This window comes from Hyperoodon ampullatus, assembly GCF_949752795.1.
Source record: "Hyperoodon ampullatus genome assembly, chromosome: 19".
Classification (NCBI taxonomy): domain Eukaryota; kingdom Metazoa; phylum Chordata; class Mammalia; order Artiodactyla; family Ziphiidae; genus Hyperoodon; species Hyperoodon ampullatus.
In genome coordinates this window covers 13783887-13801019 of record NC_136932.1, presented here as the reverse complement: position 1 = coordinate 13801019, position 17133 = coordinate 13783887, and the positions used below count along the sequence as shown (strand labels likewise).

At 48.3% G+C, this 17133-nt stretch overlaps 1 protein-coding gene across 2 annotated transcripts in view; it reads right to left on the bottom strand.

Moving 5' to 3' along the window:
* CSNK1D (casein kinase 1 delta) overlaps positions 1-17133 on the bottom strand; it is a gene marked incomplete at its 3' end in the record, with an annotated part of 37472 nt that overhangs the window by 12008 nt on the left and 8331 nt on the right. For both annotated transcript variants that reach the window (XM_079724822.1, XM_079724823.1), the window contains exons 3-6: positions 1636-1784; positions 1136-1364; positions 643-813; positions 20-168 (exon numbers count right to left, since the gene is read on the bottom strand). In XM_079724822.1, the coding sequence (XP_079580948.1) occupies positions 20-168; positions 643-813; positions 1136-1364; positions 1636-1784 (698 nt within the window). The remainder of the gene's footprint in view (positions 1-19; positions 169-642; positions 814-1135; positions 1365-1635; positions 1785-17133) is intronic.

Sequence of the window (17133 nt, the reverse complement as noted above, 5' to 3'; positions counted from 1 at the left end):
AAGCTGGGGGCGCACTTACGAATTTGAGCATGTTCCAGTCGAACACGTAGTCGTAGGAGAAACCCTGGCGATGGAAAAGGTTCCTGAAGAGCTGTCTCAGGTATGAGTAGTCAGGCTTATCGTCAAAACGCAAGGAACGGCAGAAATTCAGGTACGTGGCGAATTCAGCTGTAAAACACCATGAAACTCAGAGGTAACCAGCAGTACCCCTGACTGGGAGCCAGCATGGTGTCTGTCCACAAAACCCTTGACCACTCCCAGCCACCCAAACAGAGGGTGTGAAAGCTGGAACTTGAAACACTGAGCATGCTTTGAGGAAAGAGGCTGAGAAAACTGAGCACACAGAGCACAACAGAGTTTCACATGAGGCATTTATCACAAGGGCAGTCCCACAAAAACAAAAGGAAAACTCCCTGAGTTTTACAGCTCAAGAAGGTAGAGGAGCGCCAGGGACAGAAGGCTGAGGCCAGCTAAAGGGCAGGGCGCCTGCTCACCCTTCACCCCCCTACCATGCAGGACATCAGTGGGGCCTCGGCAGCCAGCCTCTGGGGGGCTTCCCTGGTCCCTTTCCCGGAGCCTCACAGGCCCCCATCCTCCCACAGAACCACAGGGCTGGCTCGCTGTCCACCTGAGGACACTCACAAGGGTAGCCTTTACACAACACCTCAATGGGAGTGGACATCTTCTTCTCACTGATCCTCTCATACTTCTGCCTCTTGGTAGCAGCCTTCAGGCCCTGCCAGGGCAGTGAGCCCAGGTTGAAGTACATGAGCACATAGCCCAGAGACTCCAGGTCGTCCCTTCGAGATTGTTCTGGGGAGAGAGGACAGCGGGTCAAAGCGGCAAACACCCCGCTTCCTGGGGATGAACTCAGAGCCACAGGGAAGGACACCTGGATTCCTTGTTTCAGCACAAGTGCCCCTGCTGTGCTGTTCAGAGACGCACTGCCACCCGTCAGGAAGCCCCAGCACGTGCCTGTCTCCCCACTCCCCACAAGGTAAGGTCTCCAGGCCCGGACACCAGCCTCTGCTACAAAAGTTTGACGCCAGCCTCCACACCCAACATGCTGACCCCCCTCAGGGCCCCCAGGAGGCTGTAGGACAGCTGGGCCTGTGGCTGGGGCGGGAGGGCTCACCGATGCCGAGGTGCGTGTTGATGGAGGCGTAGCGCGCCGTCCCGGTGAGGTTCTTGTTCTCGCGGTAGGGGATGTGCTGGTGGGTGCGGGCGTCCCGGTACTTCTTGGCCAGCCCGAAGTCGATGATGTAGACCAGGTTGCCCTTCTTGCCCAGCCCCATGAGGAAGTTGTCCGGCTTCACGTCTCGGTGGATGAAGTTCTTCGAGTGAATGTACTCAATACGACTAATCTGCAGGTGGAGAAGCAGGGGTGAGAGGTTGAACCCCAAGCAGTAGCCTGGCGGAGGAAACCCAGGGAACTCAGGCCCACACGCAGACGCACCCTGCCCGCCAAGGGTCACTATCTTTCACAGAGTTAACGAGCTTCCATTTTCTCCCTGTGCACTAACCGCACAATAAGGAAGCAAACAGCCCTGAAGGCCTCATCAGACTCTGATGAATCAAATCGAGCTTGTGCTGAGCACGCAGGCTGCCCTTCACTTGAGAAAAATGAAGTCTTACCATTTGGTCAGCAAGGAGCAGGACGGTTTTGAGACTGAACTTTCTAGAGCAAAAGTTGAAGAGGTCTTCCAGGCTGGGTCCCAACAGCTCCATCACCATGACGTTGTAGTCCCCCTCAGCCCCGCACCACCGGATGGTGGGGATGCCCACTGCAAGAGAGCCAGCGTCAGTCTGCCTCCCGTGCACCGCCCACGACGCCAGCAGAGGACCGGGCAGGAGCAGTCAGAAGTGACGTGTGGAGAGGGTGGGAGGCCAACTTCACGGAAGGGGTGGGACGAGGGGCTGAGGAGGAGGAGGCGTGCTCCCTCCCATACCCCCAGTCTTCCCGTAACTGACATCCTGCACCAGTGCGATGCTTAATGCTTAATTAGTGCTGATACACCGTCATTAACTAAGGTCCACACTATTCAGGTTTCCTCAGTTTTAACCTCATGCCCTCCTGCTGCTCCAGGACCTGTCTCGGACCCCACATGACATTTACTCACCACATCTCCTCCGGCTGCTCTTGGCCGGGACGGTCTCTCAGACTTTCCTGGTTTGAACGACCCCAGTGGTTTGGAGGAGGGCTGGGCAGGGATGTGCAGACTGTCCGTCTGCTGGTTTGCCTGATTTTTTCTCGTTATTACTCTGGGCTTGGGGGAGGGAGACCACAGAGGGAAAGTGCCCTGCCCACCACATGCTGTCAGGGCCTGTGCTCTCAGCATGACTCCTCACCGTGGCTGTGCCCTTGGTCACCTGGCCGAGGTGTGCCTGTCAGGTGTCTCTGCTGGGGAGTTCCTCTTTCTCCCCTTTCCATCCTGTTCTCTCTGCGGGGACGTCACCACGTGCAGCCCACACTTCAGGGGGTTGTTTGGGCCCCCTCCCGGAGGGCACAGCCATCTATACATATGACTTGGAATGCTTCCACACAGATTTGTCTTTTCTCCCCATTTACTTATTCGGTGTTTTTTCCTATCAGTACGGACCCATGAGTGTCTATTTTATACTTTGGTCTGTACTCCAACACTATGTCACTTATTCTGTTGCTCCAAGCATCCCAGCCTTCGTGGCTCCTCCGTGACTCCTGTGGCCCTTTAACACCCCATCACTGCAGGCTCTGTTTGTTTTGAGCACTGTCTTCCTTTCTGGCACTATAAGATCCTTAACAGTTTTAGTTTTGATATCAACGGGGCAACTTTTCATTTTTACAATTAAATATTTTTAAAATACATTTGTACATTACGTGAGAACAAATTTAACAAATCCATAGGTTATAAGGCATAATGTAACAAAAGCCTGTGGCCCACCACACAGACCAGGGACATTCCCAGTAATTGCATCTACTTTTACTCCCCTTTCCTCCCACACCTGCGCCCCCCAGACAACAAATGCACAGGACTGTACCCCTTCCTTGCTTTTAGTAAACTGAGAGTGTGAGCTATGAAATACTCCACTTGGAGGGGACAGCACACTTCATCTATTCTTCTCTCATCTGCACTGTTTAGGGTTGCTTTCCCCATTATAAACAGTGCTGCTAAATACATTCTTATGTATGTCCGCTGGTGAAAATTCTCACATGTGAAATTCTTGTTCTTAGCTAGTTTCCCCAGGTATAGACCTAGAAACACAGGGTACAAATTATCTGACTATACAAGGTAACGTCAAACTGCTTTCCAAAATAAATAACCCACTTTACAACCCCACCACAAATGGATTAGTTCCTGCTGGATGCAGGGTCTCGTCAGAGCTCTTAATTTCTATCAATCAAGTGGCAGATGTAAAATAGTGTCTCACTGAACTCTCAATTTGGATCTTTTTTCATTATTTATTGGCATTACATGTTTCCTCTTCTCTAAAATGTCTATGCGTATCTTTGTCATTGTTTTTCTATCAGGGTGTTTTTTTCCTATTTATAGCAGTTCTTTTATAAATTCTGGATATTAAACTATTATCTTTTTTATGTGAGGAAAATACCTTTTCTCAGTTAATGGCATGTTTTTTATTTTCTTGTGGAGTCTTTTGATGAGAAGAGATGCTAAATTTTAACAAACATGAATGTATCAGTCTTTTCCTTTATGAGTAATGTTTTTGGTATCTTACATAAGACACCCTTCCCGAACTCAGAGTCAGAAAGAGATGCTTATTACTTTAAAAGTACTTCTGCTTCCAGCCAAGATGGAGTAATGGGCACCCAACTTCCCCTCACATCCACAATAACCAAGAAGAGAAAAGAGAACAAAGAACATACAGAAAGACATAGGTTTTCTAAGACGCTGAACATGAGGCAATGAATGACACCGACACCTGAGACAGGATGAGCCCAGACTGCCCAAGTCCTGCCTGAGAGTGTGAGCAGAGAAGCAAGAACTGAGCAGATGAAAGTACCATCGTCTCATAACTAAGCTGAGGAAGAATTTGAGGAACATTAAAATACCCAGCACACAAGAGGGTAAAATTCAGTGTCTGGCATCCAAAGATTACCAGATATTCCAGGAAGCAGAAAACGTGATCCACACTGAGATCAACAGAAACTGAGTTAGAATCATTAGAGAAGGGCAATAAAAGTTACTATAAACTATAACTGTATTCCATGTCAAAAGAAGTTAAACAAAGGCACAACATGACAGAGATATAAAAGACCCAAATTGGGCTTCCCTGGTGGCGCAGTGGTTGAGAGTCCGCCTGCCGATGCAGGGGACATGGGTTCGTGCCCCAGTCTGGGAGGATCCCACATGCCACGGAGCAGCTGGGCCCGTGAGCCATGGCCGCTGAGCCTGCGCATCCAGAGCCTGTGCTCCGCAACGGGAGAGGCCACAACAGTGAGAAGACCGCATACCGCAAAAAAAAAAAAAAAAGACCCAAATCTAGGGATTTCCCTGGCAGTCCAGCGGTTAAGACTCCATGCTTCCAATGCAGGGGGTGCGGGTTTGATCCCTGGTCGGAGAACTAAAATTCCACATGCTGCATGGTGCAGCCAAAAAAAGGAGAGAAGACCCAAATTTAACTTTCAAAGATGAAATCTACAAAGTCTAAGAGGAAAACTACACTGGGTGTGTGATTAACAGCAGACCAGACACTGTAGGAGAAAAGACTCGTGAACTTGAAGGCACAGCAGTAGAAACTACTGGAAAAGCCAACACAAGCTTCAGAGCTGTGGGACAACATCAAGGTACCCGCCGTCTGTAACTGGAGGAGAGAGGGAAGGAGGGGGACAGAGGACACACTGAAAGAAAGAGCTGAGGAAAACGACCCACAGATTCAGGAAACTCAACAGGCCCCAAGCACAAGGACCATAAAGAACACAACACTGACATAGCTGACAGGCAAATCGCTCACTAGTGATAAAGAGAACACCTTGAAAGCAGCCAGAGAAAAAAGACATGTTAGAGCACAGTGGAGGAACATCTTCCAAGTGCTGAGAAAAGAACAGGCAATCTGCCGAAAAACACCTCAGCAGAGACAAAATGAAGACAGTTTCAGATACAAAAAGTGTGACGAATCAATCACCAGCACTGTGACATATGTAAAAGGATGTCCTTCAGGCAGGAGGCAAATGATGCCACATGGAAGTCTGGGCCTACAAAAAGGAATGAAAAGCAATGAAAATAACATAAGTACATAAAAAATTATTTAAATTTAAAAGATGTGACTGCTTAAACAAAAATAACAACGCACTGAAATATTTACAACATGTAAATATAAACACATGACACTATCACGCAGGCAGGTGGGCAGGTGGAAGCCCGCAAGGTCAGGTTCCTCTGCATCCTGCTAAAGAGATGACAGACCCTAACTCAACCACTAAAGTAACAACACAGAGATAGTGACAGAATTCAAAAAAGGAGATCATCACAAGAAAAATCATTAAGAAATGTAAAAAATACTTGACTAATCCAAAATAAGGTAAAAAAGGAGGGAAATGAAACAAAGACCAGATGAGACAAAAACTAACAGCAAACCCAATCCTGTCATTAATCACACTGAATGTAAACACCACAGGTAAGGCACACTTTCTCAGATTAGACAGAAAAGAAAGGACCAGATGTACTGCCCTGCCCACACCAAACACCCTTCAGATACAACTAGGTCACAAGGAGGACAGTATATCACACCAACATCAGATAAGAGAGCAGAAGGGCTATGTCAGCATCAGACACAGTAGAATGTGTAGAAGAATATTTCCAGGGATATTACCAGTCATCTCACAGTGATAAAGGCATTGACTGATCAAGAAAACATAATTCTAAACATTCACGCAGCTAACAAGAGAGGTTCAAAACACACGAGGCAATAGTGCAAGGAGACAGAGACAAATCCACAATCTTACTAGAGACGTCAATCACCCCTCTCAGTAGATCACACTTTTTTTTCTCAGGGGGCATTTATCAAGACAAACCACATTCTTGACATAAAACAATAAAGCTAAAAAGGACTCAAGTTATACAATGTATGTTCTCAGAAGACAGTGGAATTCAATTAGAAATAAACAACAGCTCTCCGCAAAATCCCCAAATATCTGGAAGCTAAATAATACAGTTCAAAATAACCCATGGATCAAGGAAGAATCAAAAGGGGAATCAGCATTTGAACTACATGAAAATGAAAACTCATCAGGATTTGAGATGCTGCTATGGTAGGGGGAAAATTTATAGCCACGAAATGTCTATACTACAGAAAACAGATCAATGATCTCAGCTTCCACCTTAAGAAAATACTTAATTAAACCCTAAGCAAACAGAAGTGAAATAAAAGATCACAGCAGAAACCAATGAAACAGAAAACAGAGAAACAACAGAGAAAATGACTGAGACCAAAGCTGTTTCTTTGAGAAGATTGTTGATAAATCTCTAATCAGACTGATCAGGGAAAAAATAGAGAAGGCACAAGTTACCAACATCAAGAATGAGAGGGAATTCCCTGGCGGTCCCGTGGTTAGGACTCCGAGCTTTCACTGCTGAGGGCCCGGTTCGATCACTGGTCGGGGGAACTAAGATCCCACAAGCCGCATGGCGCGGCCAGAAAAAAAAAAAAAAAAAAAAAGAGGTAACATCACTGGATTCTACAAATATTAGAAGTCTAGTAGGGAAATATTATAAACAGCTTTATGCCAATACATTCAATAACTTAGATAAAACAAACAAGTTATTTGAAAGACTCAAACCACCAAAGCCCTTGTATGCTGCTGGTGGGAACTAAGTACAAGCAGTCTGGCAGTTTCTTAAAGAGGAAAAACATTCGCTTACTTTTGGTTCAGCCATTCCACTCCAAGTCACTTACTCAGGAGAAAAAGAAATGAACGTCCATATGAATATCTACACAAAAGTTCATAGCAGCTTTGTTTGGAGTACCTGAAACCTGGAACCAACCCAAATGAACAGGTGCAGGGACAAAGAAACTACCCACACAAGGGAGTACTTCTCAGCAATAAAAGGGAGTAGCCATTGACACACACACAAAATCTCAAGGAAAGAACACACAGTACTACTCTCTGCACAGGAAACTTTGGGAGATGCAAACTAGCCTACAGCGACGGAAGCAGATGACAGAGGGCAGGGGTAGAGGAACCACAAAAGGACCCAACAAACTTTGAAGGGCGATGGATGTGTTCGCCGCCTTGATTATGGCAATGGTTTCATGAGAGGACACAGGCAAAACTTCTCAAATCACACACTCAAAACACATGCAGTTTGATTCACCCCAATAACGCTGATTTAAACAAATCAAAATGTTTTAGTCTTCCTCTTCACACTGAAGTCACCTGATCCACCTGAAAGTGGAGTTTGGAGTGAGGGGAGGCAGGACTCCCAGAGACCTCAGCACTGTGTGTTCACAAGGCCCCCCTCACTGACCGTAACACCTCTTCCACTGAAGTCAGAATTCTGTGCCCACGAGGGTCTTTCTGTGTCTGGAGTGTGGGGGGCACAACACTGCAGGTGACCACACCTGACACTCCAAAGACGGACACAGTCCACACTCACATTTCCCCAACTGCATGTCCAGTAACGTCCTTCAGGCTAGTCCTCCTGCCCAGGGTACAATCTAGGACCATGCACTGCCGTGTTTAAGTCTAGAACAGTTTTAAAATCTTTCATCACAGAGACATATTTGAAGAGTTCAGGTCAATTTTGAACAGTCCTAAATTTGATTTGCCTGATGGCTGGTTCTGATGACCTGTCAGATGGAAATCTGCCAGATTTCTCCACCAAAAGGTACTTTTCTCTGTTATTGTAAGGTTTTTTTGGCCGCAATGCGGGGCACATGGGATCTCAGTTCCTCAACCAGGGATTGAACCTGGGCCCTCAGCAGTGAAAGAGCAGAGTCCTAACCACTAGACCACCAGGGAATTCCCGTCTTTGTTATTAATAAGTAATCTGTGGATGAAGCTTTGAGGGTAGTGTCAATACTTGAAGTTGTATGTTTGCATCCACCTTTGATTACGGTCTAAACCAATCAATAATAAGTGCCCACAAAGTGGTGACTTTCCATTTCTGATTGTTCCTTCTGCCTCTGTGAAGCTTAACGTGTGTGTGTGTGTGTGTGTGTGTGTGTGTGTGTGTGTGTGTGTGTGTGTGTGTGTCATCGTGGACTCATGAATTCTCCTCCCCTCCTCCATGTGTTATGTAAATTTAAGGATTATTTGTTCTAGTTCTGTGAAAAATGTCATAGGTAATTTGATAGCGACCACATTCACTCTGTAGATTGCTTTGGGTAGTATGGCCATTTTAATGATATTCATTCATTCTTCCAATCCAAGAGCATGGTATATCTTTCCATTTCTTAAATCATCTTCAATTTCCTCTATCAACGTTTTACAGTTCTCAGCATATAAGTCTTTCACCCTCCTTGGTTAGGTTTATTCCTAAGTATTTTATACTTTTTGATGCAATTTTAAAAGGGATTGTCTTTTTACCTTCCCTTTCTGATATTTCATTGTTGGTGTAAAGAAATGCAACAGATTTCTGTATGTCACTCTTACATCCTGCTACCTTGCTGAATTCGTTATCATTTCTAGTAGTCTTTGTGTGGAGTCCATATATAGGGTTTTATATATATATATATATGTACGTATATAGTATCATGTCATCTGCATATAATGACAATTTTACCTCTTCCCTATCAATTTGGATACCTTTTATTTCTTTTTCTTGTCCGACTACAGAGGCTAGGACTTCCAACACCATATTGGTGAGAGTGAGAGTTTCCTCCACGTGTTATAATCCGTTGTTCATTTTGAGGCTTCAACTGTCCCAAATTGGGGCAACAGATGACACTTCAAGCTCTCTCCCGTGTCCTGTGGACTCACGCCCGTCAGTGTCCGAGCACTTCTTTCCTTTCAGCCACATGCTCCAGATTCGCCTTCCTTCTTCCTGCCTCGCCCTGGAATCTGGGCTCCTCTCGGTGGGGAGTGATACTAGAAGCCCAGCACCCAAGTGGGTGCTGGGTCGTCACTAGTGCTTTCTGTGAGTGTGGCATTTACACCTCAGTCAACCTGGCCCTTCGCTGCTCTGCGGATCCGTCAGCCTGTCCCTGGGAGGAGAGCCCTGCTGGACTGTGACTGGAATCTCCTGAGCCCTCTGAGCAGCTCTGGGAGACATCTTGCCGAGCCTTCCTCTCCATGAACAGAACATCTCCACTTGCTTGAGTCCTCATCAGCGTTCTCCAATGAAGTTTATTGGTTTTTTTGTTTGTTTGTTTTTTGCGGTACGCAGGCCTCTCACTGTTGTGGCCTCTCCCGTTGCGGAGCACAGGCTCCGGACGCGCAGGCTCAGCAGCCATGGCTCACGGGCCCAGCCGCTCCGCGGCATGTGGGATCTTCCCGGACTGGGGCACGAACCCATGTCCCCTGCATCGGCAGGCGGACTCTCAACCACTGCGCCACCAGGGAAGCCCCTCCAATGAAGTTTAAAATTTTTCTGCATGCAGGTCACACTTGGCTTAGGATTTATTCCTCTATACTTACAGTATTTAAGAATGAAACTTTGGCCTCTGGACTCCTCTGGGGCCAGCAGCCACCTGACCAGGGATCTGGGCTCCACTACTGTGGGCTCTGTGTCCAACAGCTGCTTGCAGGCAGCTGTTCCAAGGAGCCAGCAGAGCTGCTGTGAGGTACTGGCACCTCAAAGTGGGTCACCATGCACCTGGTTCAGCTTCCTATCCACAACCACTGGGGTCACACTTGGCCTCCAAGTGGATGTCTTTGAGCCCCAGAGTCAGCTGCATACAGAGGGCTTCCAGAGCTTGAAGGAGGGAGAAGCAGTGGAGTTGACCTTTCAGAAGTCCCCCAAGGGCTTGGAGTCTCTCCAGTTACCAGTCCTGGTGGGTGTTCTGTGCGGGGAGTGAGAAGCACCAGAGGGCAGAATTGAGCCACAGTGGGTGGCGCTTTTCACGATCACAAGGTTTGAGGAACATAGTGGCAAAAGCAGGGAAAGGGTGGGTAGGGGCACTGCCACCCCTACCACGGCATCCACCCACTTCCCTCTTGCCAGGGGGAGGGGTGAGACAGAGGAACGCCAACCATGCTCCATGCAAGTGCTCGAGGGCATGGGGGAAATCCCTCCAGAACCTGCATACTTATTGGTCTCCACCCCCAAATTTCCAGCTTTTGAAAGCGGCCAGGATAGGGAAGTGTTTTCCTTTTAAAGGCTATGTAATAATAACACTTCCTGTGTCGGCGTGAGAAGACTGAGCACAAGACCAAAGCACAAACCACTGCTCTCTGGGAGAGTCTCTCAGGGCTGAGGCAGGGCTTCCCCTCCTCCTGACCCATTCTTGGGACAGGACGCCAGGCTGAGAGCACAGGCAAAGGGGTGGCTGGCGACAGCTGCGGACCTGCTACCAACCCCCCTCCCCCCTGCAGCCAGCACCACTTGTTTACTGCTCCTTGGGGTCCCACTTTCTCAGGATGCCAACTGCACTAGCTGTGTGCAAGTGACCCATCTTCTGCATTTTAACTTTCTCCTTGATAGAAACGTTCTGTGTGTTTTAGTCTCAGGAAGTGCATTCTCAAGCCCTTGAGCAATCCCAGGCAGAAGGCAGCAGCTCCAGGACTGCACAGCAGGAATATCTTTTGATGTTCTGTTACCAAGGAGAACAATGTTTTGGAGGGCAGAGCCTACTGAATCACCTCACTTTTCCTGATCAGAGGTGGCTTGCGTGTGTGTCCTCTTGAACCCCTCCACCTTCAATGTTCCACAGGAGACGAGGTTTTAACTGCTGCCCCATGACTTGATCTCCTCCTACTGGAAGGCTGGAAATCAGCCTCAACAGGAAACATGCCGTGGACAGGTCAGGACAGGCAGACCCAGGTGCCGGCGCCAAGAGGAAGGCACGGCTGGGTGAGGGATTCCAGTGCCGGATCTCCAACCCCAGGCACAGACTTGCTTCATTTCCCCGATCCTTCATTAGGGTTCCTGTGTATCCATAAAAAAAGGGTTCAAAGGGTACCTCTGCACCCACCCCAAGCTGCCAACCGGCCAGATGAAGCAAAGACCAAAATCCTTAAGCTTTAACAGGGGGTTTCTTGCCTCGGCTTCTCGAGACCACAGGCAAGGGCTTCTCTCTAGTGCCTGGTGCCAGCATCCTGCCCGCAGTAGCAATGGTCAGTGTTGCAGCAGGTGAAGGACAAAGGGCTCAGTTCACAGGCTGGGACTCGTGGTGTTGGAATGGGGTGGATGCACTGGAGCACATGGGTTGGGGGGACGTATGTCTGATGCCGGGTTCTGTCACCCCAGCTGCTGCCCTTCTAGTTACTGGAGGCTTCATAGGACTTCATGAGCCACTGATCTGAAAATGAACGCTAGGTAGCCTAGTTGGTGTAAATATAATGTGTTGGTCTTTTTCCATGTTCTTCTGGGGTTTCACTGTTTACAAACTTCCTACTGTATTCAAAGAACAGCCAGACAAAAGGTTGTGCACCAGGCAAAGAATGTGAAACATAAACTTGGGGAGGGCCCCACTCAAAACAGGGGTCCTGAGCCATCCTTTCTTTCGTGCCCCTTCCCCCATTTCAGACCAAATCTGTCCTAAAACTTGACTCCTACTCTACTCCCTCCTCCACCCCCAACCCCCCAGAAGCCCACACACCTGTACATCTAGCTTGTGTGGTGTCTCTACAACTCTTAAGTGATTTGTGCAAAAGTGCTGAAGCAGCTAGAAACACTCCATCCCTTGTTCCCAACTCCAAGTCAAGACTGTTCCTTGACATGATTCATGACAAACACACTGCTGTAACTGGATGGATCAAACCTACTTTAATCTCAAATCCCAGGGTAGAGACTTCCCTCGTGGTCCAGTGGTTAAGAATCCGTGCTCCCAATGCAGGGGACCCGGGCTCTATCCCTGGTTAGGGAACTAGATCCCGCATGCCACAACTAAAAGGTCCCACACGCCGCAACTAAATGATCCCGCATGCGGCAATAAGGATCCCACGTGCCACAACTAAGACCCAGAGGAGCCAAATAAATAAATAAAATAAGTATTAAAAAAAATCCCTGGGTAGAGAAAAGCAAGGGGGGGCCTTCTATGTAGAAAGTGAGGCTGGGAGACCAAGCAGGGAAAGATGAATGTATCTCGGAGTCACTCAGGAGCTTTTGTGCAAGTGCAAGAAATTTCTGTCAAAGTGGCCACATGATTGTTCAACATGAAACAGAAATATAACTCCATGCTCACGGCTAGACACCAAAGCTTGGTCTGAAACGTTGAATTTACGAGGAAGGAGGAGTCTGTCCTCTCCTGTTCCCCTCCCCTTGCTCCCGAACTCCAGGAGACTAAGCCCTGGGGCCTGGAGAACAAAGACTCAGTGGCTGACTCTGCCGTGCCAGCACTTCCTTTCCCACTCGCCAAGTCCCGTCACACATCTTGGCCCTTCCCCTCGCTTTTCCCTGTCAAATGCAATGAATAAAGACTTACTCATACTGAGGGGAAAAAGAATTACATTTCCTAACTGACCGTTATTGGTGTAATGAAAGGAACTGATTTTATCCTTTGATCTTAAGCTATCTGGCTCAATGCTCTAACTTGTCTTGTGGGTTTCCTATGTAGGAAGTTAAATCATGCACAAATAAGTTTTATTTCTTCCTTCTCCATCCTTTAAATTTTTTAAATTTTTAAAATTTCTCCCTTCTGTGCTAGCTTCTGTGCTAGCTGAGACACCCCATGACACACTGGAGAGGAATGGTAATGGCGAGGCTGAAGATGGTGTGGATCCAACAGGAGCTCTGAGGCTGTGCAGGCAGGAAGGTAAATGTGTCATACCACCTGGGAACACATCCCTGTGGCCCGGGTGCCACCCTGCAGGCCGAGCACCTGCCTGCTTCATGGAAAGCAGTTCCACTAACAGGCTTTGCACCAGACGTGGTGAGGGAGTCACTGAGGCACCATCCTTAAGAGCAAAACACTAGAAGCTAGCCAGGGCTCTTCAACACAGGGAGGACTGTTTATGGAGACACAAGAGTCTATAAACAACAATGAAACCCATCAAACCACAACTGTGTCAAACATGGAAGAACCTCAGGAACACAGTGGATCAAAAAAGAAAGTCGTAAACACACACGGCAAGACTGTATTACTCATATTCAAAAGAGTATGAACTGGGACGACACGGGGCGCGGACCTGCCACTCGTCTGCTCTGACGGTCTGTTTCACTGGCAGCACCTTCCTTCTTACTGGCAACACCAACGCACCTCATCACCCTAAGATAAGACACAACAGAAGCAGGGTCCTCCTATTCTCAGTTCTCTGGCCAGAAGAGGATGCTGTGTAGCCTGCTTCATCCTAAGCAGACTGTCTGTAAACTAAGTGCTGAGGCCCCAGGCAGAAATCAGCTCAAAAGCCATTCACGAGAATAATCCCGCCGCCTGTGCAGAGACTGCTGCTCTGTAACCTCAGACATCTGATGCAGTGAGACCAGGAAGCTAAAAATGCACCTGTGCCGCCAGAGTGCTGCTCCTGGGGCTGGGGAAGGACATGTGAGGCTGTAGGTCAAACACACAGCCACCAGAGTGCTGCCCTGTGCCCAGGCGAGCAGTCATGCCAGGGACACCCAGCTGCTCCTGCCCACATGCCCTTAATATGGGAAATGGGTCACTTGGACTCTTATGTGCAGCTCTGAACACTTGATACTTTTTCCCTCATCGAGTCCAAAGATACCAAAACATATGCTTGGGGGTGAAAAATGAGGGAGAGTGCTAGCTAAATGCTTTCCATTTGATTTGCGGGAAGTTTCAATATAAATATGGGGACTCAGTATTAACACAAATACAATTTTTCATGAAGCGTTTGGCAATTCAACCTTAAAACAATTGTAAATACAACGGCCAAATGTTTCTGGACAATGTCATTAGATTTTTTTTTTTTTTTTTTGCAGTATGCGGGCCTCTCACTGCTGTGGCCTCTCCCGTTGCGGAGCACAGGCTCCGGACGCGCAGGCTCAGCAGCCATGGCTCATGGGCCTAGCCGCTCCGTGGTATGTGGGATCTTCCCGGACCGGGGCACGAACCCGTGTCCCCTGCATCAGCAGGCAGACTCTCAACCACTGCGCCAGGGAAGCCCCGTCATTAGATTTTTAAAAACCAATTTCTTGCAGGATGACGAGGAATCAAAACTTTAAAAACAAACTAGGCGGGACTTCCCTGGTGGTCCAGTGGCTAAGACTCTGTGTTCCCAATGCAGGGGGCCCGGGTCTGATCCCTGGTCAGGGAACTAGATCCCACACACCACAACTAAAGACCTCACATACCGAAACTAAAAGATCTCACATACTGCAACAAAGATCCCACCTGCCGCAACTAAAACTCGGTGCAACCAAATAATAAATAAATATTAAAAAAATAAAAATAAAAACAAACTAGGCAAGGGCATGCGGAGACAGGCTTTGGGCAGCTGCAGAGAGGGCGACCTGGGGTGGGCACACAGGTGCTGAGGGCCGTCCTGCTCCCTCTTTCAAGAAGGTGGGAGTCCTGGGGGTTCACTTTAGTATTCTTGATAGCCACGAGCTACATATGTTCTTAAGTACTGTAAAACACTTCATAGCAAAAAGACCGTGATTGTCTGAAATACAGTGCGGGAACCGGACAGGCACATGAGATGAGAGAGAGTGAACTCGGGTGAAGCTGCCTGTTTCTACTCACTGGTGGCGCCACAGCCACGCTGCTGGCGGCATCCACCCACCCTCAGCGCAGAGCTCCCACCCTCACCCCTGGCCTGGATTCTCTGATACAAAGGGCCCACACTCCTGTCCCACACCCGCCATGAACCTTGACCAGAAGCAGCTGTGAACTAAACAAAGGTTCTCCACTTGGAGTTTCCCGAAGGAGGACATGGTTTAAAGACATTTTGTGGGGTTATCAGGATGGGGAAGCGCAGCCTTAGCCTTAGCCTCTAGGTTCTGCCCGGCAGTCCACTCTGTTTTGATAAAAACTTGGTGTCCACCCATGTCCTTCACTAACGTAATTAACTTAAAATTATTTCTGCTATTTCAGGTTTTTTATCTATTGCTCCAATTAGACCTGGGGCACTTTCTTCTTCTTCTTTTTTTAAAAGAAAAAATTATATATATATATATATATATATATATTCATTCATTCATTCATTCATTTATTTATTGGCTGTGTTGGGTCTTCGTTGCTGTGCGCGGGCTTCTCATTGCGGTGGCTTCTCTTGTTCCAGAGCACAGGCTCTAGGCACCCGGGCTTCAGGAGCTGTGGCTCGCGGGCTGTGGAGCGCAGGCTCAGTATTTGTGGTACAAGGGCTTAGTTGCTCCGCGGCACGTGGGATCTTCCCGGACCAGGGCTCAAACCTGTGTCCCCTGTACTGGCAGGCAGATTCTTAAACACTGCTCCACCAGGGAAGCCCTGGGGCACTTTCGTGATCCCTGACCGCCATGGAGGGCCGCTGTGCAGGAGTGGCCTGGGACCTACAATGCTCAAGTTCAAATCTGTGTCCTTTGGACACAGCCTCAGTTTCCTCATTTGTTACACGAGGCTGATGATACCCACTGCACATGACTGTGTGGCGTAGAACGTGCCCACATGTTTAAAAACGCTCTTAACAATACCTGACACTAGCGTGTGTTTTTTGTTTTTATTCAGGTAAAACTGGTATATAACATATTACTTTCAAGTGTACGACACAATTCAATCTTTGTATACACTAATAAAAGGTGATCACCACAATAAGTCTGGTTATCAAATGTCACCATACAACTGAACCCCTTCACCCATTTCATCCACCCCCAAAACATGTTTTTGTTTTTAATGCTAACCCCTCCCCTAGGGGACCTGAGTGACCCAGCATAGCAGCTGTCTCTAGCCAAGCACTGCAAGGCCACCATCACGAGGCAGCATCCCAGGCAACCCTGTACTACGAGCTAGAGAGGGCAAGGCAGGCCCTGGGCTTCGAGCTTTCTCCTACGATGCCGTCAATATCAAGCACCTGCAACGAAGCCCAGAACTTAACATAAAAAGAGCCACGATCAGAGATGCACCCACATGAGATGGATGTAGAAGGCTGGTCAACAGCAGAGCTGTGAGGTTTCTGGGCAGAGCCGACCTCTATCTCCTCTGCCATCCCAGCTTTATCTTGGCTAGGACGAGCTCACGGAACAGCAGCAAGATGGTGCTCTCTGCTCTCCTGGACAGAATGTTGTTTTCTAAAACAGAAATTTATACCAAGTGTGTATCTGAAACAGGAGTAAAACCTGACCTATGCGTGGGGAAGGGCCAGACAGGAGAAGATCTATTTCTGGAATCCCAGTGGGTTTCCAGGATCCTAGAGAAGGGGCATGGGAAGACCAGGAGAGCAAGTGATCCTTTACGTCCTAAAGCAGGGGGTCAAAACAGGAAGCGACGGTGCACCCAAGGGCATTGAGCAGCGTCTGGAGACATTTCTGATCATCTTAACTTGGGGGCGGGGGGCTACTGGCACCTAGGATGCTGCTCCCTGTCCTCCATGCAGAAGACAGCTTCCACAACAAACGGCTATGCTTCTGAGGAGACTTTGTTCTAAACCAAACTCCTGTTGAGTTTTTTCTTCTTTGGCTGCGCCACAGGGCTTGCAGGATCTTAGTTCCCTGACCAGGGACTGAACCCATGCCCCTGGTAGTGAAAGCACAGAGTCCTAACCACTGGACTGCCAGGGAATTCCCTCTGTTGAGTCTTTTAAAAAAATTATTATTATTATTATTTTTTTGTGGTACGCGGGCCTCTCACTGTTGTGGCCTCTCCCGTTGCGGAGCACAGGCTCCGGACGTGGAGGCTCAGTGGCCATGGTTCACGGGCCCAGCCGCTCCACGGCATGTGGGATCTTCCTGGACCGGGGCACGAACCCGTGTCCCCTGCATCAGCAGGCGGACTCTCAACCACGGCGCCACCAGGGAAGCCCTAAAAAAAAAAAAAAAATTATTCATTCCTTTCTTTCTTTTTGGCTGCGTTGGGTCTTCGTTGCTGCGTGCAGGTTTTCTCTAGTTGCGGTGAGCAGGGGCTACTACTCTTCGTTGCAGTACTCGGGCTTCTCGTTGTGGT